We start from the raw sequence: 23,141 nt of genomic DNA, 5'->3' as shown, positions 1-23,141 counted from the left end.
TCCCGCTGGGGTGGTGTCCCAGCCTCCAGGCCTTCTGCTGCAGGCCTGGGGGACATTTTGGGGAAGCACCAGAGCAGCCGGGTGTCTGGGACCAGGCGGCTGCCCGGGGGCTGCTTATGGCCTCTGACACACAATTCCTCAGGGCTTCCCACCACCCCGGCTCTTCCAGGGCCTTCTGTCCCCTTGGAACCTCCTGCCACCCACTCCCTCACACATCCCCCTCGTGCCTTCCCACTGCCTTGTCCCGTCTGGGCCTCCGCAGCCCCTCATCCCTTCACGGCCTCCCAGCACCCCGTGCCCTCAGGGGCACCCCCAGCCTGGCCCGGCAGCAGCGCCGCAGCCCCACAGGAGCTCCAGCAGCTCCTCAGCCATCACGGCAGCAACACACGGGCAGCAGGACACAGATGGCGCTTCCTGCCTGCCACAGGGCTTATGGCTTCAGCACAACCACCAAAGGCCAAGGGGCTTCTGGCCATTTCCCCTGCACCACTGCATGCCCCGGCAGGTTGCTGAACACAAGAACCCTTTTCCCTCTCTTCCCCTATGCCCCTCACACCCTGGGCAGCAAAAGAAAGGTCTTGGGACTCTTGTGGTTTATAACATATCCTATATTATTTACATACTAGATGGAAACGAAACGAAGAAAAAAACAATCTCTATGACACAAAAATAACAGATGGCCCATGTGGCCCCAGAAGATAGAGCCTCTCAGCCCTAACATATCCTATATTATTTACATACTAAAAAGAAAAAAACAGAAGAATACAATTCTTATGAAATAAAACATCCCGGCTAGCCCAGGTGGCCCCAGTAGCCAGAGCCTCCAAAATCAGTGCTGAGCACATCTCCAGCAGCGCAGCCAGCCCAGGCCTGACAGACGAGGCCGTGTCCTCCATGCCCTGAGGATTTGGTCTTGCATCCTCTGCAGGATGGAATATCGGGCACTCTGGATGGCCCGGAGGACATACAGCGTCTCAAGTGCCAGGTCTGACACGGCACCGCTTCTGTCCTCCGTCAGGCGTTCGAGGGCTGCAAGAGAGACGAACAGAGCCACGGTCACACCCCAGAGCTGTGGGGGCCCAGCGAGAGCCCCCTGCCAGGGCCATGCCAGCCGGCTCTTGCCTTGGCCAGGAGGGAGCAGGGACCAAGGGGGTCAGCCCGAAGCTGCTGGCCACAAATGCCCCACGTGGCCCTGAAATCTCACTGTGCTCTGCCCACGCCGCCCCTCATCGGCACAGGGAGCAGAGCCCTCCACAGCCAGGCCAGGGCTTGCAGCTCCCCCGACAGCCAACACTGTCAGCCCGCTGCCCAGGCTCACCTCTGCACAAGACCTGGAGCTCTGCCTGCTGCCCCCTCAGCTGCTCCCCGGCCATCCCTGAGAACACAGAGCCTGTCAGGGTCCCAGCAGCACAGCTCCCTGCCAGCGGCGCTGCCAGCCCTGTGGCCACACGGCCTCCTGCCCCGGCAGGGCTCAGCCCGGGCCCTTGCCGCACCCTGACCCAGCCCAAGGGCACGGCTGCCAGAGGCCGGCAGCAGCAGCCCCGAGGGCAGCCGGGGCTCCAGGGCGCCGGGCCCGGGTGCCGCTGCCGGGGCAGCAGCCGGGGCTGGGGCCGAGCTGCGGCGGGGCGGGGAGGGAGCCCGGGCTCGGGACTCACCGATGACCCTGATGGCCGCCGCTCGCAGGGTCTCCTGTGGGTCCTGCAGGTACTGCAGGGCCCGGCGCAGGTGCTCGGCCAAGGGGATCCTGTGGTCGGCCAGCTGGAGAGAGCGGCAGGAGGGAAGGGTTGGCGCGGGCTCTGCCCCTCGGCCGGGCGCTGCTGCCTGCGGCCAGCCCCGGCCTCCCGTGCCCGGCCAGCCCTGAGGCCCGGCCAGCAGCCGCTGGCGCCGGGCTCTGGAGGGGGCAGAGGGCCGGCTGCTGCCCGGGGAGCCGCGGTGCTGGCCCGGCCCCCAGCCCCGCTGGGCCGGGGCTCCATCGGCACCCGGCTCGGGGCCACAGGGGGCTGCAGAAGAAGCCGTGCGGCCCCCGGCTGCAGCAGGGGGCAGGGGCACAGCTGCCAGCCCCACACACTGAGCACCGGGGCCAGGGGGCTTCTGTAGCCTGAGGCTGGCACTTCCAGGCTGCCCTTACCACGAGCCTGGCAAACTTCCACAGTTTCTCCTTCCTCACAGCTTTTTCCAGGTCTGGCCTCTTCAGGAAGTCAGCCGCGCGAAGGAGCGTTGTCCGAGAGGCCTGGGGAACAGCAGAGAGCCGCAAATGGCCCCACAAGGCAGGGCACAGGAGTGTCCCAGTGCCAAGGGCTGGAGGAGGCTGCAGCCTGCAAGCCTGCGTCAGGGCAGGAGGCAGCTGAGCCCCCTGCCAAGGCGCAGCAGCAGCCCAGGAGTCCTCACCTCTGCCACATGCCGATTCTCATCTTGGCAGTGGAAAAAGAGTGGGAGCAGGCTCTGGTACACTCGTTCCTTCAGGGGCTTTCTTCCTTCTTCTTCTGCCGACGACATCATTCTTCGAAGGAGAGACATGGAGAGCAGCTGCACCTGGCTATGGGGCTGTATGAAAGGAAGGAAGGAAAAATGACCTCATCATTGGCTTCTTGTGGCCCACATTGGCGCAGGCCTGCAAATGCACAGGGCACAAAGTGTCCGGGCAGCAGGCAGTGGCCGTGGCTGGGGCACAGAGCCTTACATTGTCCAGGAGTTTCAGGAGCGGCTCAGCCAGCTGCAGGGCCCTGCGCCAGGATATTGGGGTGTCTTCTTTCAGGAAAATATAGCTCAGGAGAGCAATGCTCATCCTGGCCACGTCACTGTCCAAGTCCCACAGGAGGTGCACTAGTCTTCCTGTCAGGCTCTGAATTCTTTCGGCCTGTGCAGAACACAAGGGTGTGAAAGCCCGGGCAGCTGCCGCAGGGCCCAGAGGCCAAAGGGCTGTCCCAAAGCACTCGGGCAGCTGAAGCAGGAGGCAGGAGAGCTGGGAGGAGCTGCCTCAGCGCCCAAGGCAAAGGCCAGCCAAGGCCAAGTGACAGCATTGCCCAGCCTCATGCTGCCCACACAGCTTCAGCTGCTGCCCCCTTCTCACCATGGAGGGATGGTCCTTTAGGAGGAGGAGAGCCCTGAGAACCTGGTGATGCATCTCTGTGGAGTTGTACCACAGGTACTTATACAAGATCTCCATTAGGCTGTCACCACAGTCACTCAAGTCCAGGCAATCTAGGAGCTGAAAGGCACAGGGCAGTGAGAGGGGAGCTGGCCGGCAGGAGCCTGGAAGTGCGCAGGGCTGGGCCCAGGCAGTAGCACAGGGCGCAGGTGCCATCCCAGGCAGCTGTGGCTATGCCAGGGGACAGGGCTGGCAGGGAGCTGAGCGAGGTAGTGCTGGCCATCAGGCTCACCTCCACAAGGAATGCCATGGCAGAGACATCCCAGTGTGGCAACGGTTTGCTGAGCACCTCAAGCAGGTAGCTTAAGATGCTTTTGCACAAGTGGGCGGATGCACGGCGCATTACCCTGGAAGGCAGAAAATGGCAGAAAGAGTCTCAGCAAGGGTGCGAAAAACCTCTCCCAGGACTGATGGACACAGTTGTCCTATTGCCCCAGCACCCTGTGAGGGTATTTGGGCCCGTGAGATGTGGCTGCTCCTGGGCACCCTCCTCTCACAGCCTTTTCCAGTCTCCTTGGCCATCCCTCGGTGACGAGGCCCTCAGGCCCATGGCCACGGGGACTGTGGGGGGCATCCCGGGCAGGGGGCACAAATGTCAGAGGCAGTGGGGAGAAGGGGGGCTCACCTGGCCAGCAGACCCATGGCATAGTGGTGGGTGTCAGCACAGAGCAGCGTGTCCCAGCCACGCTTGCGTTCCATTGCCACCACCACATGCTCCAAGTGGAGACTGCAGAGCAGGGCCTTCAGGGTCTGCACTGCAAACCTGTGTGCACAGCAAAGCCCAGGTGACGCTGGGAGCGCTGGCTGTGAGGCTGGGGAAGTGGCAGGGACAGGAGGACTGGCATGGAGCACCTGTTGGGGCTGGTGGAGAGGCCGTGTTGCTCCTGGCATTCCTTCCAGAAGGTATGGACGTCCTCTGTCATATACAAAGTACTGAAGTACGTTTGGAAGAGGAGATGCACAAAGAGGCGGGGGAAATAGACTGTGAGGATCTGTGGGCAACAGGGCCCCTGGAGGATCTTCCACATCACCAGAGTTGCCTGCAGAGGACAAAGCAGCCCGAGACAGCGCTCAGTGCCGGGGCGTCCGTGTGGCAGGGCCTGAGCGTGGCAGGGAGAGGCCGGGGCAGACACAGGGGGAGCAGCGGGCCTGGTGGCCCTGAAGCTGCCCCTAGGCCAGGTTTGTGGCCAGTGCCTGAAGCAGGGAGATGCAGTGGGGGAAGGAGGCAACAGAGCTGCTGGAGAGGCGGCCGGCCTTGCGGTGAGCAAAGGCCAGCTCCAGAAACTCACAGTCAGGGAAAAGACAGCCGTCTTGTCCCCATCAGAGGTGCCCAGGTTTTTCTGCGGCCAGCTCCCCACCACATTGATGAGGAGCGGTGTCACTTCCTCTGAAATCCAGGGCGAGAGCAAGATGGTCGTCCACATGGCCATAGCAGCTCTGCGGGGTCAGACACAGCACCGTGGGCTGGGCAGCAGAAGGGAGCTGAGCTGGCCACCAGCTCTGCCTGTGCCCACTGGCCCTGAGCGGCAGCAGCAGCCAGGCAGCCCAGCCCTGTGGGGACAGGCCCCTGAGGGGCAGGCTGGCAGCATGGCAGTGGGCTCGGGGGCCGACTTTGTAGCAAAGGGAGCAGCCAGAGGGCCCTGGAAGTCTGTGTTGCTCACAGCCCTGGGCCGGGCTGTACAGGGTGATGGGCTGGGGAGCCCTGAGGCCTCGGGGCAGCTGGGCCCCATACCTGTCACACGTTGGAGCCACCCGCAGGAGAGTGATGGCCACATCATCGGGCTCTGCCTCGGCCACTTGCATCAGGGCCCAGTCCATCCTGTGCTCAGCAGCCTCATTGGCCATGAGCCACTGGTGGATGTACCTCACCACGCCAGGCACCTGGAGAAGGCACAGGGAGACTTGGAATGCTAGCAGAGGGAGTCAGCAATGTGCCCAGCTTCTTCCCCAGAGAAGTGTTTCTCTTCCACCATGCTGCCATGGCCTCAAAAGCTCCAAGTGAGCAGCAGGCGTGGCTTGGGAAAGCCAAGCAATTGCTGGAGGATCAAAGGCTGGCCACAGGCTGCTTACTTGCTCTGGATTGAAAAGAGCCGTCTCTACAAGCAGATCCAGCTGGGCAGCGCTGCTCTGTTCTACCAAGACCTCTGAGGATGCTTTGACCTCAGTGTCCATGGGACTGGTGTCTCTCTTGCCAATTCTCGTGATGAATTGGTAAAGAAACTGTAGGAGAAGGGCAGGAAGGCAGGGAAGTTGCATGGAGTGCTCCAAGTGCGGTGCTGGGCTGAGCAGTGCCAGCAGGCCCAGCGCAGGTTGGGATGGCTGCAGGTACCTGCGCTGCTCTGCGGAAGCGGCCACGGGCGGTGTCCTGCTCTTGTGTGCCGTCCATGGCTGCATCTGGCAAAGAGCAGCCAGAGCTGAGGGGCTGCGGGAGAGGCCGGAGAGCACAGCCCAGCCCTGCGTTCCCCAGGCAGGGACAGTCCCGGGATGCCCCAGGGGATGCAGCACGGCCACTGCTGCGGGGGCAGCCCCAGCCCCTTTTTTGTGCTGTCCATGGGTGTGTCTCCACAGGACAGTGTGGGATGGGATGAGATGGGATGCAATGGGATGGGATGGGGCTAAGATGGCTGCAGGCACCAGCCCTGTGGCCCAGCTCTGCCACTCACCCTCCTCCAGCGGCTGCAACTGCTGCACCTCTTCGGTCTCTGGTGCTGGGGCAGCTCCAGGGCCTTCTTCCTCGACCTCCTCCTCCTCCTCCTCCACCCAGGCCAGCTTGGGCACTCTTGGGGGTCGCTGCTCCCTGTCTTCTTTCGGACTCTCCCATCCTTTACATAGGAACAGCACCAGGGGATGGCATGGCATGCAATGGGATGGGGCCAAGCTGGCAACAGGCACTAGCCCTAAGGCCGAGCTCTGCAACTCACCCTCCTGTGGTGCCTGGAAGTCCTGCACCTCTTCAGACTCCTGTGCCAGGACAGCTCCAGAGCCTTCTTCTTCCTCCTCCTCAAGCCAGGCCAACTTGGGCACTCTTGGGGGTCGCTGCTCCATGGCAGTGACTGGATTTCTGGCTGCTTGCAGGAGAGATGTCTCGGAAAAGCTCAGAGTCAGCAAGTCCTGCAGTCGTGCCTGGAAGGCACCTGCAAGACTCAAGTCCTGGCAAGATTGCAAGACAGCGAGTCCTGCACTTGGGTCTTGAGGGCTCGTGCCAGAAGGACAGGAGGCTCCTCGACAGGGACTGTGGTCTGGTCTCAAGGGCAGAGACTGCAGGGATGGGCGACACGTCGGAAAAGCTCCGGGTCACCAAGTCCCACGGTCTGCCCTCAAGAGAACCTTAAGAAGGAAGCCTCGGGAAGGCCACAAGTCAGCAAGACCTGTGGTCTGGCCTCGAGGTCACCTGTAGTAATAGTGCTTCAGAAAAGCTCCAGGTCCGACACAAAGGAGTGCGCTGTGCGGGGGCTCCTCACAGCACCGCTCTGGCGCGTCCTGACCCGTCGCCTGCACCGAGCACTGTGGCGTGGCCCTGTCACCGCCAGCTCCTATGTCAGCACGTGTCACAAAGGGCCCTTTGACATCTGCTCCCGTTGCCACCATCCCACGGTGACCGTGCTGCAGCGTGTCACAAAGGGGCCTTGCACACCCTGCCCTCCGCCCTGGGGCCGCCCCCATCCCCCCACCAAGTGGCCCAGCTTGGAAGGAATCCCTTGCCCAAAGTGTCAAAGACAGCCTGACGGGATCTTTAGGAACAGCTTGTTAGAAATGAAATGGAGTCAAATTTATCAATAAGAATTTTATTGAAAACTTTGTAAAATTTACTCATGGAAATGTCTCAGTGTTGAGAGACAGGTGTCTGCTAGGGAGGGCAGGAGCCTCCCTTGGAATGAAAAATGTAGACCCCCTCCCTCCGAATTATGATAATCCTGAAATCAAGGGGCTCTCAGGCAGAGATCTGGGGATAGGAATGACAGTTCTTTACTAGTATTTATAACCAGGCAAACAAACAACAATAACTACAGCGTTAGCAAGAAAACAGAGCCAGGGACCCCGTGACAGCTTTCTGGGCTGAGACGGGAAAGGATGGAGGAGAGGCTTTGTTTCACAAACCCCCTCGGGTTGGCAGTCAGTGCTGGTGCTCCTGCAGGGCTCTGAGGAACACTCAGCTGGAACAGCAGGGATGAGCTGAGATCCCGGGCCAGTGGCTGAGGTGGATCAGCAGCTCCGTGGTGGTGGCTGGCACTGCCACACGTCCCGGCAGGACAGGGGGTGCGAGGCCACCAATGAAGAGGGAAGAAGGAGAAGAAGCAGCAGCTCCATCTGGGTGATGGCGAAATTCCCTTCTCCCCACCACAACAAGCTTAGGAAGACACCAAACTGTCCCCACCCTCCCCTTTTCCTGCCCCCTTCCCCCCCTGGGCCCAGCCAAACTCTTTGTCTTTCCTCAAGCACCCACCAAGTACCCGCAGTTAAGTTTTCCCTGCAAGTCATGAGTAAAAATTCCACAGGCAAGCCAGAACTAAATAGAAAATAAAGGACACCTAACCCCCAACACCTGTAAGTTGTATCTTGAGAGTCAGCCAGGATCTTTGTTTGCCAGAAACACCTCTGAAGTTTAATCAAGGCATTAGTCATCAAAATTATTTTGAAAATTTAAAGATCAAAGTAGCCAAAATACTGTTATAAATGCAAAGGCAATTTCGGGTTATATAAAAGAGAAAATTTATTATCAAACAATAATAAATTCGAACAAAGAGAAAAAAACCACAATAAAATAAGCAGCGCAGCGCTGGGTGGACAAGGTCTATACGCAAGGTATAGGTGCTCCCAAATCCACACCTGAGAGTCCTTTGGCCTGGGTTTTTATAGGAAGTTTGTGTCTCGAGGCCAAATTCCAAGCAGGCACCCTTTGCTAAGAGGTTCTTAATTGTTCGAAGAATAGATTTCCTGGCACCAGAGAATAGAGTCAATAGATGTTGGGCAGAGGCTCCTCATATGTAAAGAGGTCTAGGATGTCTTTTTGATATCATTTTGGTCCGGGCCATTAGGGTGGAGTGGTGGCACCCATCCTGGAGCCGATGGCTATCTCGGCTGGCTCCTCTTCCTTTGTCTAGTTTCTCCATTTCTCCAGCACAGGTGGTCAGGGTGGAGGTGCTCAGGCTCGGCGATATCTCGTCCGGGCCCGTTCTTTTGTTTGTTCGATGGCCCGTGTCTTGCCCATTCTTTCGGCGCTGATGTGCCTGCTTGCGATTGTTATCTGGGTGCTTGGCTGCAATCTGTTGCTTTGGAAGAGAAATCCTGCCTCGACCTGGAGGAGGATTTCTCATTCCATATTTTCATCATTTACAATTACATATACTTTATTTAAACCTTTTCTTTCGAATTTTTATTCATCCAATTCTTTATTACAATACTCAATGTAACTAATTGCTGGGTATGTTCTCAGCTCAGGTTGGGAGGAATGGGGTTCCCTCGGAGGGCTCACCCTGTGGGGTGGCCAAAACTCTGTCAATGGGCTCTGACTCGTAACGGATCCAGTGCAGGGACACTGACAGAAAACTGTGCTGTGGAACACAGGAATGCAATTATCAGTTTTACAGGATTGACTGAGATTTCCCTTCCGGAGAAACCAAGCCCTGTTCTAGCTGGAGGCCACAATGTGAAAGGATTTCTGTGCTTTACCATCACAAGCTTACTCATTCTTTTTCCTCACCCTCATTCACGTTAGGAACAATAATTCTGTTGTCCATGGAGCTGGCACCTTTTGAATTCCAGAATAATGTCCCCAAGGTCCTTTGCTGTTCAGCTTTACCGCGCTGTCTGTGGCTAACAAGGCTTGCTGGGGTCCTTTTCCCTTCGGCTGGAGAGGTGCCGGGTCCCAGTCCCTGAGGGACAGCCAGGCTCCTGGCTGGAATTGGTGTGGAAGTCCCTCAGGGTCACATCAGCCTTCACATGGAGCCCCGTGGATCTGAGCATTTTCCAAAGAGGCCATTGGGGCAAACAGGGAGATTTGGTCTGGCAGGGTCTGTAAAACAATATCCCATCCCATCGACTTGTTCTGGCAGAGAACACTTGGCTGCAGGGACATATTCCCATTGTTCCTGCCCAGGTCTCAGGATTCAAACAGTGTTGTCTTTGCCCAGAGCTGTTCCTTCAGCTGGCTTGGGAGGGCCATTTGGCCTCTGGACCCACACTCTGGCTCCTTTATTAGGACTGCTGGGTCCAAACTCTTTTTATCCACAAATGGAGGCAATTTGAAGTGGATATTCTTTCTTCACAATTATTTTTTCAATTGCGATACCAATATTTCTTCTACCTTGTCATGGGGTTGAACAATCAAATCTTGTTCACTATTGTTTAACAGACTTACTTCAATTTCTCCTTGATAATCTGCATCAATTCCTCCTCCCGTGACATGAACCCTTTGCAAGGCCAAGCTCCAGTGAGCAGTTATCAAACCAAAGTGTCCTGGAGGAATCTTAATTCTTATTCCTGTATTGTAAACTGTCATTTGCTTCTGATTTCTCCTAATGAATTCCAGTGCATGAAGGTCCAGCCCTGCAGCCTCTGGGGTGGCCCTGGCAGGGGCCATCACAGCCAGAACAATTTCCCAGGCAGTCCAAGTCTCACTGTCCATGGCTGTGTTTGCAAATTGGGTGCAGCCGTGCACACCCAGGGGTTTCCATTTCCCAGTGGGCCCATTGTTAAGGGCATGGAGCCCATCTGGGAGATGGGTTCTCCACCGGGACAGGTTCCCATCTCCTCATTTTATCAACTGCTCTTTTAACAATTGTTCAACCAATCCTGCAGCTTGTAGATAGTGTGGTACGTGAAAAACCCAGCAGTCTTAATGACTGTGTTTTTCCCAGGAACAGACAAAGCATTCCACATCACAGCATTGCCAAACCCTATAAAAATTGCCAGTTTTATCCCTTCCTCCTTTATTCCTTGTATACAGTTCACAAATTTTACCATTGACATTCGGGTCTTTGCTAGTCCTTTTTTGTAGGGTATTTTAGTGTTAGAGTGAGCAGCCAAAGGTAATGTCATGGGGTAGCTTTACCTTTAAGACAGCTTAGAGGGAGAGAAAGTTGAAGCTGCTGGTGGCTGATGGGAGTTTTTCCTCCCGATCAATTATCAGTCATTTCCAAGAATTGACAGCAGATCTGACTATTAAAAAGTGAATTCCACTTGTAAACACCCCCTTAAGAAGTACAGACAGAATTCTCTTGCTCTCTTTGTTTTCCGGCTTCTGAGGAGGTAACAAGGCTCTGTCTCGGCCTCCTCCCCCCTCTCCAGGCCGACAAGGCCGCGGGGTGGAGGAGGGGAGGGGGAAGAGAAGCAGCGCTCGTCAGCCGAGCTTGGTTTTCAGTTTTTGTTGGTAGACTGAAACTTAACACCATGAACTCTTGCAGTTTTCTTAAAGCTTTTAATTTTTTTGCTACCTGGATAAACATACAGATTACTCCTTTTGTCAGAAAGACAGAGAGAGAGACAATCAACATAGAGGAGACATCATAGAACCACCAAAAACAGTGAAGAAAAGAGTTAAGTTTAAATAAGAAAGAGAGAATAAGATGATGCTTTACAGCTGAAATATCTTTCTGTTAAAGCTATGGAGATAGACAATAATAGTATAAAAAGACTCCTTTAATTCATGATAAGAGTATTAGGAGGAATGAGATATTCAAAGTGTAACTTTTGAGCAGAAGAGAGAGAGAGTGCTTGTGATACTGTGAGTTGCTGGAATTGAGTTGAGTGAAGATTTTGAAGCTTTGAGAGGCAAAGAGAAAACTGTTTTCCAGGAAGGCTCACAGAGACAAATAAAGAAGACTTCTGCCTTTGAATAACTTATCCTTAAAAATAAGATTCCTAAACTCTGTGACCCATACACACCTCGGAGATGTGAAATGGGAGGAGAAGATTTAATGACAGATTTCCGGGCAGCTGGCATTAGAGAAATAGAAAACTATGATGAAAAATAGTTTTCTCGTGAGAAACTCCGTAAGCTAACAGAAAGAGACTTCTGGTTCTCTACAAAGACTGATGAAAGACTGTAGCAAGAATTAAGACTGTTTTTCACCACTAGAGTCCTAAAGTTATTTGTCTCTATGTTGTCATGTGTACAGAGAAATAGTGAAGATGTGGAAGATAAGGAGGTTTTCTGAAAGTTTATTCTGGTATTCTTATTCTTGTAGTTTGTTAATAAACTGTCTTTATTCCCTTTAAGTCTTAAGCCTGTTTTGCTCTTGTTCTAATCCATATCTCACAACAAGAAATAAGTAGTTTTTAGTTACTGGTTTAAAACCACGACAAATTGGAATTGTCAGCATTATTTCACATTATCGATTTTTAGTTATATATATAAATATATATTATTATGTTGTTATTATTATTGTTATTGCTATTGTTATTATTATTTTACTTGGACAAACAAACCTGAGCTAAAGACTAAGTGACTTCTTCTGTCACTCCACGTGGGAGCATTCCGAAAACAATTGTTCCTTCTGTTGGTGCTGTTAACAAAATCCCTCCTTGTCTTCCCAAACCCATAAGTTCTTTTCCTTTTCCATATGCAATGTTTGGATGCATTTTAAGACATCCAGCGGTTCAGCCTCTTTTAACCGACTGCCCCACTGCTCGCACGGTGCTCCGACCTCAGCCCCACTCCAGAGCCAGCGAACTCTGGGGAGAGCTTCCCTTCTGGGAATTACAGATGGGACTGATTCCTTACATTTACATTTTAAAAGTGACATTTTGTTGTGATCTGGCTAGACTTTGCCAGTTTTGTTTCAGCAGCGGGCAGAGTCAGCACCAAAGGCACAAACTCCACCTGAAGGAATCAGTGTCACTTACTGCAGCTCCAAGCAGCAAAGGATGACAAAAGGAGCAGCTCAGCAATGAATCCAATCATCAGTGCCAAAGATTGCCTGCAGGGATTAACAAAGATCCAGCACCAGTTCCCCTCAGACTTTGCCATCCCCAGATCCACCCATCAGCTGGGGAAGCTGTCACAGCCAAGGGCTGGAGAGCCACTCCAGACACTGGGAATTGCTGCAGGTGCCTCCAGCCACAGGTGAGGCTCCAACCCCGCTGTGAGAGAGGGCCCAGCTTTGATAGTGCTGAATAAACAAACTGACAGCACTTCTGGTGTGGGAATATCTGATTTCATCCTCCTGTTGCGTCCCTACCAAAGCCTGGCCAGGCCTCAAGGAGGAACCAAGGGAGTCAACCCTGACCATACACCCCAAACAAGGCCAGATGTTGGATTTCATGGCCTTGTCTGGCTTTTAAACACAGAAAGGTCAATCCATGTTTCATTGATGAGTGGATACATCTATCACAGTGTTCATGACCATGCATATTTCAGTAATGAGCAGATGGACAGATAACCTTTGGCTGGAAGGTTCTCCAGAGATCACCTTTGGCTCAGGGCCTGTTGTTCAGGCCTCACTCAGGGCCTGTTGTGCAGACCTTGGCACTTCAGAAACGAGGGTTAGTGGGGGGCTTGACACTGCTGGGTGACTGGCTGGACTGGATGAGCTCAGAGGTCTTTTCCAGCAGAATGCATTCTATAATACCAGGATTCTATCTGCTGCATTCAGCTAGGTCCATTACTTAGCAGCATTACTTTAGTCCAAAAGCCCCCTCTTGCTCAGCTCTTGTGGCCTGAGACTTCAGCTCCTTCAGCTCCCGGTGCTGAGCTGCTCAAGCTGAAGGAGACCACTGGGAGAGAAGAATAAGTTCATTCAATTCCTTCTGGGACACGGAGAGGGGAAATGTGAAAACAGGAGCATTGTTTGGTGTGGCCTCCTCTCTGCCCTTCACACCTTGCAGTGCTTTGACCCAGCCAAGAGCTTTCTCCAGGATTCAATGAAGCAGCTGTTCCTGCTCCCAGCTCTGGCTCTTCCCAGTCTCTGACCTTGACTGGTTTTGTCCCTCTTGCTGTGCCCTCTGTTCCCCCAGGGGGCTGCCCCAGACTGAGGGATCAGATGCAGGCACTGCTGCTGCTCCCTCGGGACCAGGCCCAGTTTGGTTGTTGCTGTCGGTGCCAGCAGAAGCCGTGGCTGGAGCAGCGGGTGCTGACAGTGCCCCAAGGCCCGGGGCTGGAGGGGTCCCTGGGCTGGGGCTGGGAGGGAGCTGCCCCTTGTTCTCCCTCTGCCTCCCACAGAGCTGGGCCGGGCACAAGTGGGGCAGCAGAGCCAACAGGGAGCCTGCGAGTCTCTTGCAGCCGTGCCTGCTCAGAGTTTGGCCTTGGAGCTTCAGGTGGGCAAAGGCAGCTGCTCTGCTCCCTCTGCGTGTGCCCGTGTTCAGCACTGCTGCTCCGTCAGTCTGTGCCCAGCAACGGGGAAAAGCCTCAGCCCTGCAGGGCCAGGAGCTGCCGGGCTCTGCCTGAGCAGCTCAGCCAGCGGGAAGGGAGCTGCTCCACACGGGAACCAGGAGCAAAGGACATGCCTTTTCTAGGACATGTTTTCTGTAAAAAAAAACAACAAAAACAACAAAAGCAAGCAAAAAAACCCCGAAAAAAATATGAAAGATAAAAATTACCCCCAAATGTGTAGTGAAAAATCTTCTATAACACTGGAGTAAGAAAGAGGTAACTGATCTTTTGAAAAAGAGAACTCAGCTTTGATTTTAGTTCCTTAGTTTGTTCACGTGCTAGTGAAAAGGATCCATTAGCTGCCTTCCTTGAGAGATTTTATCGATGTTTTCCAATATTAAGATATTTTACACTGCAGTTAAAGGAATAGAAAATTGAAATACATGTTCTTCATGACTGTGTCTTGAGTGTAAAAATTTGCAGTTTGGAACTTGGACCTAAATGATGAGTTCGGCGGGAGAAATGCAGCACTCAATATGAATGATCAGCAAGTCTCATTTATTGGTAACTCTAAAACCACTTATATAGCATCAATAATTAGTCTCATACAAAGTGTAAAAACAAGCTCATTATTGGATATTTTTATTTAAGGTCAACTCCACCTAATTCCACATTCCTGTGATTGTTCTTCTATGCTGAATTCACATTCTTCTGATCACAGCGTCCTGTTCTCTGTTAACAGTTATCACTAAGACCTTCCTGACCTTGCAACATCTCACACCAACTGTACTCTATTGTCTCATTCTTTCCCAGCTAACTGCTGCATGGGAACATGACCTTTGCTCTCTAGCCATTCCTCTACAATTCCCCTGTTTTCTTTTTGTACTAACAAAACTGTAGAAGTAGCCCTTTTCATCATGTTTTGCAAGCATTGCAGTATGCAAGGAATAAACAGTAACACAATCACAATGATCAATATAACAACAATTGCCATTTGTGCCAAATATTTTAACCATCCTGTGAGACCTAGGGATTGAAACCATTCCTCTAATGGATTTGTTTCCATGGTTAATATTTTCATATTGTTCTGTAGTTGTCGGAGATGAGCATGAATAGACACTGAATGGTCAGAAATATTCATGCAACACATTCCATCAAAGTCCTCACAGCCATGGCCCTGTGCTAATAGTAAAAAATCAATAGCAGCTCTATTCTGCAATACAGCATGCCTAACACTCTTCATATCCAAAAGCAAATCAGAGAAAACCTTTGATGTAATATTAAACTGTTTTCCTGTCCAACATGCCAGTCGTCGTAACTGTGTTAAGGCTTGAGCACTAGATACTCCAGGTGTAAAAAGAGATGACACAATCACTGTAGGACGTTCCCAAAGTTCAACCTGATCCTTGCATTCTGGCCCCAATTGGAACACACTTCTCTTTGTTCATAACCTGATTCTATTGGCTCCTCATAGTTGCTGTATAGTGGGTGCAAACAATGTCAATTTCCCAAAATAACAAGGCCCTCCATAAATGTTTGCTGGCAGTCCTTGCCATGCACGATCTCCACAGATTAGAAAAATACCAGGTGGTAATTGCAGAGGTGAACTGCTAGAATTTACCTTGTGAGACCAATTGCCACAGTATGCATCATTATTCTGCAAATACAGCAAATTTTGTGGAGAAATATTTGTACCATTTGGCCCATGAGACTTTTTTGCATGATTGTTCCTAGCCCAATTGACAAAAGTTAAACAATAATTCCTAGGGGCTGAGCCCAACAGTCTTAACTCTCGTGGCTCTGACCCGGTAACATTTAAACCTGTAGCAATGTACCAAATTTGAGCACCAATGGGATTTGCTGGGATTAAACCTGTGTCACAAATATTGATCGTGAATTTACCTGATGGGATTTCACATAATGTTTTGTTTGCTTCCTTGGGCATTTTCCAATTCTTTGTCCATTTTTTAAACATTGTGGCATTGAGTGAATCATCTAAAGGTGCGCCCCCTAAACAAGTTCGAAAAGGATCTGAAGGGGTGGCCATTGAAAGGCAATAATTATCCTGTCTAGTTTGATTAGCCCACGTTATCCACGTATTTTGTCTCTCTTCCATGTCAATCAAAAACCCTTCATTTCCCTTTATCATGGTAAACCACCATAACAACCTGATCAGAGGTAGTCCTTTAAGAACCTTAAAAAGATTGTGGCATTTCAGCCAGCATCTTGGCTGGATCCCATGGAAGATCTTGCTTCCCTTTTCTTTTACCCCTCTGCCTTGCGGGTCGATTCGGTTGCTTCGAACCACGGGCTGTTCCATCTTCTCAGCAGCAGGGATAACTTTCAGGGAAAGACCCTTTCTCTCGAGACTGCCGTTTTAAGAATTGCTCCCAATTTTTATTTTTTACCCCTGGAATATCACACCTGACCTGTGTAAGTGTTTTATGACAGTGTATTGTGGTTATTTCAATAATATACGGCAAAGGGGTATTCGGATGATAACAATAATTTTCTGGATTTATCACAAAAGCAAATATCTCTCACCATCTATCAGATCCTTTTCAAATTGTCCTGTTTGCACATCTTCCTGTAATGCAACCTCAGTGAAATTTCTTTCAAAGTTGTAACACTCTGTACAAATCCCTCTTGGGGATCGACCCCACTTAGAATGTGCCCACCACTTTTCTTTACACACTTTACAAATGTAACATACAAAAGGATAACATTCACACTCTGGTACTGTATACAAGATTTGCATGTGAGAGTCCATCAGATCCCGTCTCTATGTTGATGGTAGAGAGCGAGAAGTATCTGCAGAATTTTCTGGATCAGCTGAAGGTAAATCCCTGGGATCAGCAGGTTTAGTCCATCGGCTCGGCACCCAGACAGGCCCTGTGGGGGTAGACACACAAAGATAACCACGTCCCAATACAGTACCTTGCTGGGACCTCCCCACAGTCCTGTTTTTGGATCTTTATAAACCAATCGGTCTGCCCTAGCATTTCTTTCTCCTAAACCCACATCCCATTTGTGACTACGAATATGGATAATAGCAAAGGCAGCAGTCCTCAACTTTACTGCTCTTTGAAGCTGCAAAAACAGTTCATATAAACGAGGATTTTTTACTTCCTTTATGTCTGCTTTTTCAATACGTTCACTCACTCCTGCAACATATAAAGAATCAGTTACCACATTAACAGGACCCTTAAACTGCACCAAAACCCAAACAACAGCGACTAATTCCAGAGTTTGTAATGTGTCCTCCTTTTGAGCTGGAATAATATGATGATTCCATTGTCCTTCCGAATCTTGCCATGTAGCAGCAGCTGTGCGAGATTTCTTTCCAGCATCAGTGAACACCGTTGATGCCCCTGGTAACGGCACAAATGATCGTTTGGGCTTTTCAATCCAATTCTGCTGGCCTATCCATCGTAGTGGTATTCGAGGCACCTCCTCAGTGCTGACCACACTGCTGTTGTCAAGCAATGCTTCTTGCAGTGTGGAGCTGTGAATTAAATACCAGTCTAAAGTGTCCTTTTTTATTGGTATCTGAATTACAGCTGGATCTGCACCCATAATTTGTCACAATCGCTTCTACCTTTGTTTTATTAAATCTGTTAAAATTTCAATTTTTTGAATTAAGGTATGTCTCTGCTGTAGTGGTGGTAACAACCACTCTAATACCCATATCTTCCCTGTTTTCTTTTGTTGCTGTATTAAAGCACCGATGAGATGTTGAGGTCCAAACCATACAGTAAGGTTGATGTCCAAGTCTGGATCTCGCCTACGAACAACACCTGTCTGGATACAGTCCATTATTTTATTGAGAGCTTCTTGTTGTTCACTGGTGACCTGTATAGGTGCTGTAGGATCAGTACCTTTTAACAAAGGTCATAAGGATTGTGAAAGTTCATTAGGAATACCCACAACAGGTTTAAGGCATTGCAAATCCCCCAGCAATCGCTGAGCATCATGAACAGTATGAAGTGACATGTTCAATGACAGTTTCTGAGGGGCAAAATACTGCTCAGTTAAAGTCTCCCCGAGATATTTCCATGGGGATGACTGCTCTATTTTCTCAGGTGCAACAGTCAGTCCATTCTGAAGTAGTTGTGTTTGAATGTCCTTAACTTGTTTATCTGCAAAAGGTTGTGACTGAGCAAAAAGAATATCATCCATATAGTGATAAATAATGGTTGTAGGCCATCGAACACGTAGTGGCTGCAAAGCATTATCAACATAAAGCTGGCACAAGGTAGGAGAATTACGCATACCCTGTGGTAAAACTGTCCATTCAAATCTCTTGTCTGGTTCTGCTCGATTTAATGAGGGCAAGGTAAAAGCAAATCTGCAAGTATCCTGTTCATGCAGTGAGATAGTCAAAAACAGTCCTCTAAATCAATTATTAACAAGGGCCAATCTCTTGGCAACATTGCAGGATTGGGCAAAGCAGATTGCAGTGCCCCCATTGGCTCCATTTGTTCATTTACTGCACGTAAGTCGTGCAGAAATCGATATTTTCCAGATTTCTTTTTAATTACAAAAATAGAGGCATTCCAAGGACTTGTTGACAACTTTAAATGTCCTTGTTGATATTGTTCCAGCACTAATTGATGAGCTTGCTGCAGACTTTCCCTTTTTAAAGGCCACTGTTCAACCCATACTGGTTCCTGAATTATCCATTTAAATGGGAGTGGGAAAGTCCAAACAATGGCCTCTACTCTAAATGGTGCTCATTGGTCAAAGTAACACCAAGTTGTGACAAAATATCTCGCCCTATTAGACACTGAACCTTGTCTGGTAATGGAACAATTGACAAAACAGAATTGATGACCTTCCCATCTAATTGAATCTGGAATTGTGGATACCTTTTTGCTAAAGTTAAGCCTCCCACCCCTGTAACAGTAACCATACTGGATAACAAAGGCCATTCCTGGGGCCAATACTGTGGAGCAACAATACTTGAGTCTGCCCCAGTATCCAATAGTCCTTTTAATTGGTGGGATTCTCCGTTATAATTGGGAACAACTTTTCGTTTGGGTCGAGTGTTTAAGCCCAGGGTAAGCAATGTAAGTCCTCCTGTAGAACCAAATCCACCTGTACCCTGTAATTGATTTTTCAGTGGTGTCAATTGATGGGTATATTGTGGTAGTGGCACCAGTGGTGCAATTCGCTGTCCCTTATCAATTCTGGCTGGTGGTGCCAGTGTATATGCCATGATATATATTTCACCAGAATAGTCCACATCAATTACTCCAGGTAAAATAAACAGTCCCATTAGACTAGCAGATGAATGTCCCAACACTATTGCACCCATAGCTTTTCCATTTATTATCACTGGTCCCATAATTCCCATGGGAATCTTGTAGGGCTGAGATGTCAATAAATCCACAGTCACTGAGGCTGCCAGGTGTCGTGGTTTTAAACCAGTAAGTAAAAAATTACTTATTTCTTGTTGTGAGATATGGATTAGAACAAGAGCAAAACAGGCTTAAAACAAGGAATAAAGACAGTTTATTAACAAACTACAAGAATAAGAACACCAGAATAAACTTTCAGAAAACCCCCTTATCTTCCACATCTTAACTATTCTTCTGTACACATGACAACATAGAGACAAATAACTTCAGGACTTTGGTGGTTAAAAACAGTCTTAATTCTTGCTACAGTCTTTTCATCAGTCTTTGTAGAGAAACAGAAGTCTCTTTCTGTTAACTTACGGAGTTTCTCACAAGAAAACTATTTTTTGTCATAGTTTTCTATTTCTCTAATGCCTGCTGCCCAGAAATCTGTCATTAGATCTTCTCCTCCCATTTCACATCTCTCCGAGGTGTGTATGGGTCACAGAGTTTAGGAATTTTATTTTTAAGGATAAGTCATTCAAAGGCAGAAGTCTTCTTCATCTGTCTCTGTGAGCCTTCCTGGAAAACAGTTTACTTTTTGCCCCTCAAAGCTTCAAAATCTTCACTCAACTCAACTCCAGCAACTCACAGTATCACAAGTACTCTCTCTCTCTTCTGCTCAAAAGTTACACTTTGAATATCTCATTCCTCCTAATACTCTTATCATGAATTAAAGGAGTCTTTTTATATTATTATTGTCCATCTCCATAGCTTTAACAGAAAGATATTTCAGCTGTAAAGCATCTCCTTATTCTCTCCTTCTTATTTAAACTTAACTCTTTTCTTCACTGTTTTTGGTGGTTCTATGATGTCTTCTCTATGTTGATTGTCTCTCTCTCTCTGTCTTTCTGAGAAAAGGAGTAATCTGTATGTTTATCCAAGTAATAAAGAAATTAAAAGCTTTAGGAAAACTGCAAGAGTTCATGGTGTTAAGTTTCAGTCTAGCAGCTAAAACTGAAAACCAAGCTCGGCTGACCAGCGCTGCTTCTCTTCCCCCTCCCCCCCGCCAGTCCACCGCGGCCTGGTCGGCCTGGAGAGGGGGGGAGGAGGCCGAGACAGAGCCTTGTTACCTCCTCAGAAGCCGGAAAACAAAGAGAGCAAGAGAATTCTGTCTGTACTTCTTAAGGGGGTGTTTACAAGTTGAATTCACTTTTTAATAGTCAGATCAGCTGTCAATTCTTGGAAATGACTCATAATTGGTCGGGAGGAAAAACTCCCATCAGCCACTAGCAGCTTCAACTTCCTCTCCCTCCAAGCTGTCTTAAAAGTAAAGCTACCCCATGACATGTAGTGGTTGTCCCTTTGTAAAAATGACTGAAAAGGGCAGTGCAGAAGTTAAAGCTGCATTTTATGCTCTGTTAGCAAAACACAATGCCAGACCTTCTCCGGGAGGGGAAAAGTGGGCGCTTAGTTACTGGTTTAATTTGGAAAATGTGATTGATAGAGTGTGTTCTTTACAAGATGAAAGAAAATTTAAACTGGTCAAAAATCAAACTATACTCTGCTCAGTTTTGGGAGCTTGTTTTACAGCAGCTCCAAAAACTGGCTTTAAGCAAAGAAGTAAGGAAAGAACTAGAATAGACTCCCTCCAAAACCTAGTTGAAATTTTGCAAAAACAATTCAATGAAGAAAAGAGTAAGATCAATCTGTTGCGAGCAGCCCTCCAGGATGAAAATTCAAAAATGCTGACTCGCTAAAAGAAACAGAAGAGGGGGAAACCCCCTCTCCTGAATCAAATTTACCCTCCAAAAGAGCTAATTCATTCCAGTAGAAATGATGGACCTGTAAAAATGGCAGAAGAATAATCAGAGAAAGCAAAGGTGTTAGATGCATTGGTTCTCTTAAGGAAAACCCAGACAAGAGAAAAGAAATCTCTCACTGCCAGTATTGGTGGTCACTGGAGATAAAGAAGGGGGTCCCCAGCAAGGTAATAGATGGCTTCTCACTTCAAAGTTGAGTGAAGTTGTTTCTAATTGGCACTGTCCCAAGTTCATTGTATGGAATGCCCCATTGGATAACCCAGCACAGCTCCACAGGCTCTGGGCTGTGAGCCAAAGCCGTCTCCTTCTCAGCTTCTGGGAGTGGAGCCCAAAGAGCCTCAGAATCAGGGAAACTGGGAACTCTGCCTCTCCTGGGTGAGCAGAGAGGCAGAGGTTGCTTTTATTTCAAATGCTCACTAGAGATAACAAAACTGGAGACATACTGATTACAGCAATAGTGTGTAGAGAATATTTGAACAGAAGGTGGGCATGATATTTTAGTAAAGGCCTGTCTGCACAAACCAGCCTTTGGTATAAGTTGTGATATTAAAGGCTCATGTCCTTGAAACTTTCCTGAAGCAGAGAGAATGAAGCAAAACAACATCCTTGCGTATAAGAGAAAAAATGTAAACCTGTGTGGATTAACCAAGAGTAACTTGCTTAGCCCGGGAACCCTGTAAAACCCTATAAAAGTGTGCTGAAGATAGAAATAAACGGTGTTCTCCATACTTCTGTGAAGACTAGGCTGAATAGTCTGAGCGGTTTCTCAATAACAGTGGGTCCTATACATCCACTTTTTACTTTTGTAGTTAACACTGGAGCCCAAATTTCTGTGTTGACCAATAAAGACTAGTGCAGGATTTGAGAGTAATAAATGGAATAACTAAAGATATTTACCCAGTGGGAGCTAATCCTTGCACATTGTTAACATCTATAAAAGAGAAATAGAAATGGTTTACTGTACTTGATTTAAAAGATGCCTTTTTCTGCATACCCCTTGACAAAAAAAGTAGGTAACTGTTTGTCTTTGAGTGGGAAAATCCAGAAAATAAAAGGAAAACTCAGCTCACTTGGACACGACTCCCACAAGGACACAAGAACTGTCCAACCCTATTTGGAAGCCATCTGGGGAAGGAGCTGGAGATTTGGACCGAGAACGGGCAAGTAGTGAGAAAACAATACCTGCTGTTACAGTATGTTGATGGTGTACTGATAGCTACAGAAGAGAAAACAACCTGCATAAAGGTACCAATTGAAATTTGAAATCAGCTGGGAATGGGAGGATATAAGGAGTCTAAAGAAAAGGCACAAATTGCCTGGCAGAGTGTGATTTCCCTGGGATGTGAAATCTCACCAGGGCAATGTAAGCTGGGTACTAATTGTATTCAAGCTATTTGTGCTATTCCAGAACCCCAGAACGTGCATGAGCTGCGAGTCTTCCTTGGGATGACAGGGTGGTGCTGCCTGTGGATCATGGACTATGGACAAATTGCAAAAGCCCTGGATGAGGCCCAGAAGACGCAGCCGTTTACCTGGGGCAGAGCACAGAAGGAGGCCTTCCTCAAACTGAAGGAGGCATTGACAACTGCTCCGGCGTTCGGATTGCCAGATTTGTCCAAAGATTTCCAGCTGTTTGTGCATGAAAGACTACACCTAGCACTGGGAGTGCTGAGCCAAGGTTTGGGAAGCTGGGAAAGGCCGGTAGGCTGCTTTTCCAAACAGCTTGACAAGGGGAGTGCTGGATGGCCTTCATGCCTGCGGGCAGTTGCAGCCAGCGTGATGCTGCCACAAGAAGCCAGGAAACTCACCATGGGTAGACACATAGATGTCTCTGTGCCACACATGGTGAGCACTGTTTTAGAACAAAAGAGGGGCCATTGGCTATCTCCAAGCAGGATGATGAAATTCCAGGTAATCCTGACTGAGCAGGATGATGTCACACTAAAGACAACTGACCTCTTGAATGCAGCTCTGTTCCTGGGTACCACAACTGAAGAAGGCCCGTTAGAGCATGACTGTGTAGAAGTAATAGAGGACACCTATTTGGCAAGAGAAGACCTGAAAGACATCCCACTGGAGCAAGCAGAGTGAGAGCTATTCACAGATGGAAGCAGCTTGGTGGAGAACGGGACCAGATACGCTGGATATGCGGTAACAACAGTCAGTGCAATGGTGGAGGCAAAAGCATTATCAGCAAATGCATCTGCCCAGAGGGCAGAACTGGTTGCCTTAAGCAGAGCACTAGAATTGAGTAAAGGGAAAAGGGGAAACATCTGGACTGGCTCAGAGTATGCTTTGGAGTAGTGCATGTCCACAGAGTGCTGTGGAAAGAAAGAAGACTGCTGTCTGCTCAAGGCACACACATTAAACATCAAGATGCAGTCCTGCAATTGATAAAAGCAATACAAAACCTGAACAAGTAGCAATTATGCACTGCAAAGGACACCAATCAGGAAACTCCAAAATTTGTGAAGGGAATTGAAAGGCAGACTGGACAGCTCGACAGATTGCTTGAGAAGTGC

General features: G+C 49.3%; 1 protein-coding gene across 1 annotated transcript in view; it reads right to left on the bottom strand.

Annotated features, from left to right (window-relative positions):
• Positions 1 to 590: 590 nt before the first annotated feature.
• The window catches only part of LOC147646744 (maestro heat-like repeat-containing protein family member 7), a 181,014-nt gene continuing 158,463 nt past the window's right edge, over positions 591 to 23,141 (bottom strand). Inside the window, exons 14-16 of the mRNA XM_086873072.1 lie at positions 1,656 to 1,758; positions 1,319 to 1,375; positions 591 to 1,029 (exon numbers count right to left, since the gene is read on the bottom strand). Coding sequence (XP_086729198.1) covers positions 830 to 1,029; positions 1,319 to 1,375; positions 1,656 to 1,758 — 360 coding nt within the window. The 3' untranslated portion in view covers positions 591 to 829. The remainder of the gene's footprint in view (positions 1,030 to 1,318; positions 1,376 to 1,655; positions 1,759 to 23,141) is intronic.

Source organism: Cyanistes caeruleus, unplaced genomic scaffold (assembly GCF_971803275.1).
Source record: "Cyanistes caeruleus unplaced genomic scaffold, bCyaCae1.hap1.1 HAP1_SCAFFOLD_81, whole genome shotgun sequence".
NCBI classification, from domain to species: Eukaryota; Metazoa; Chordata; class Aves; order Passeriformes; family Paridae; genus Cyanistes; species Cyanistes caeruleus.
This window is presented reverse-complemented; position numbering and strand designations above follow the sequence as displayed.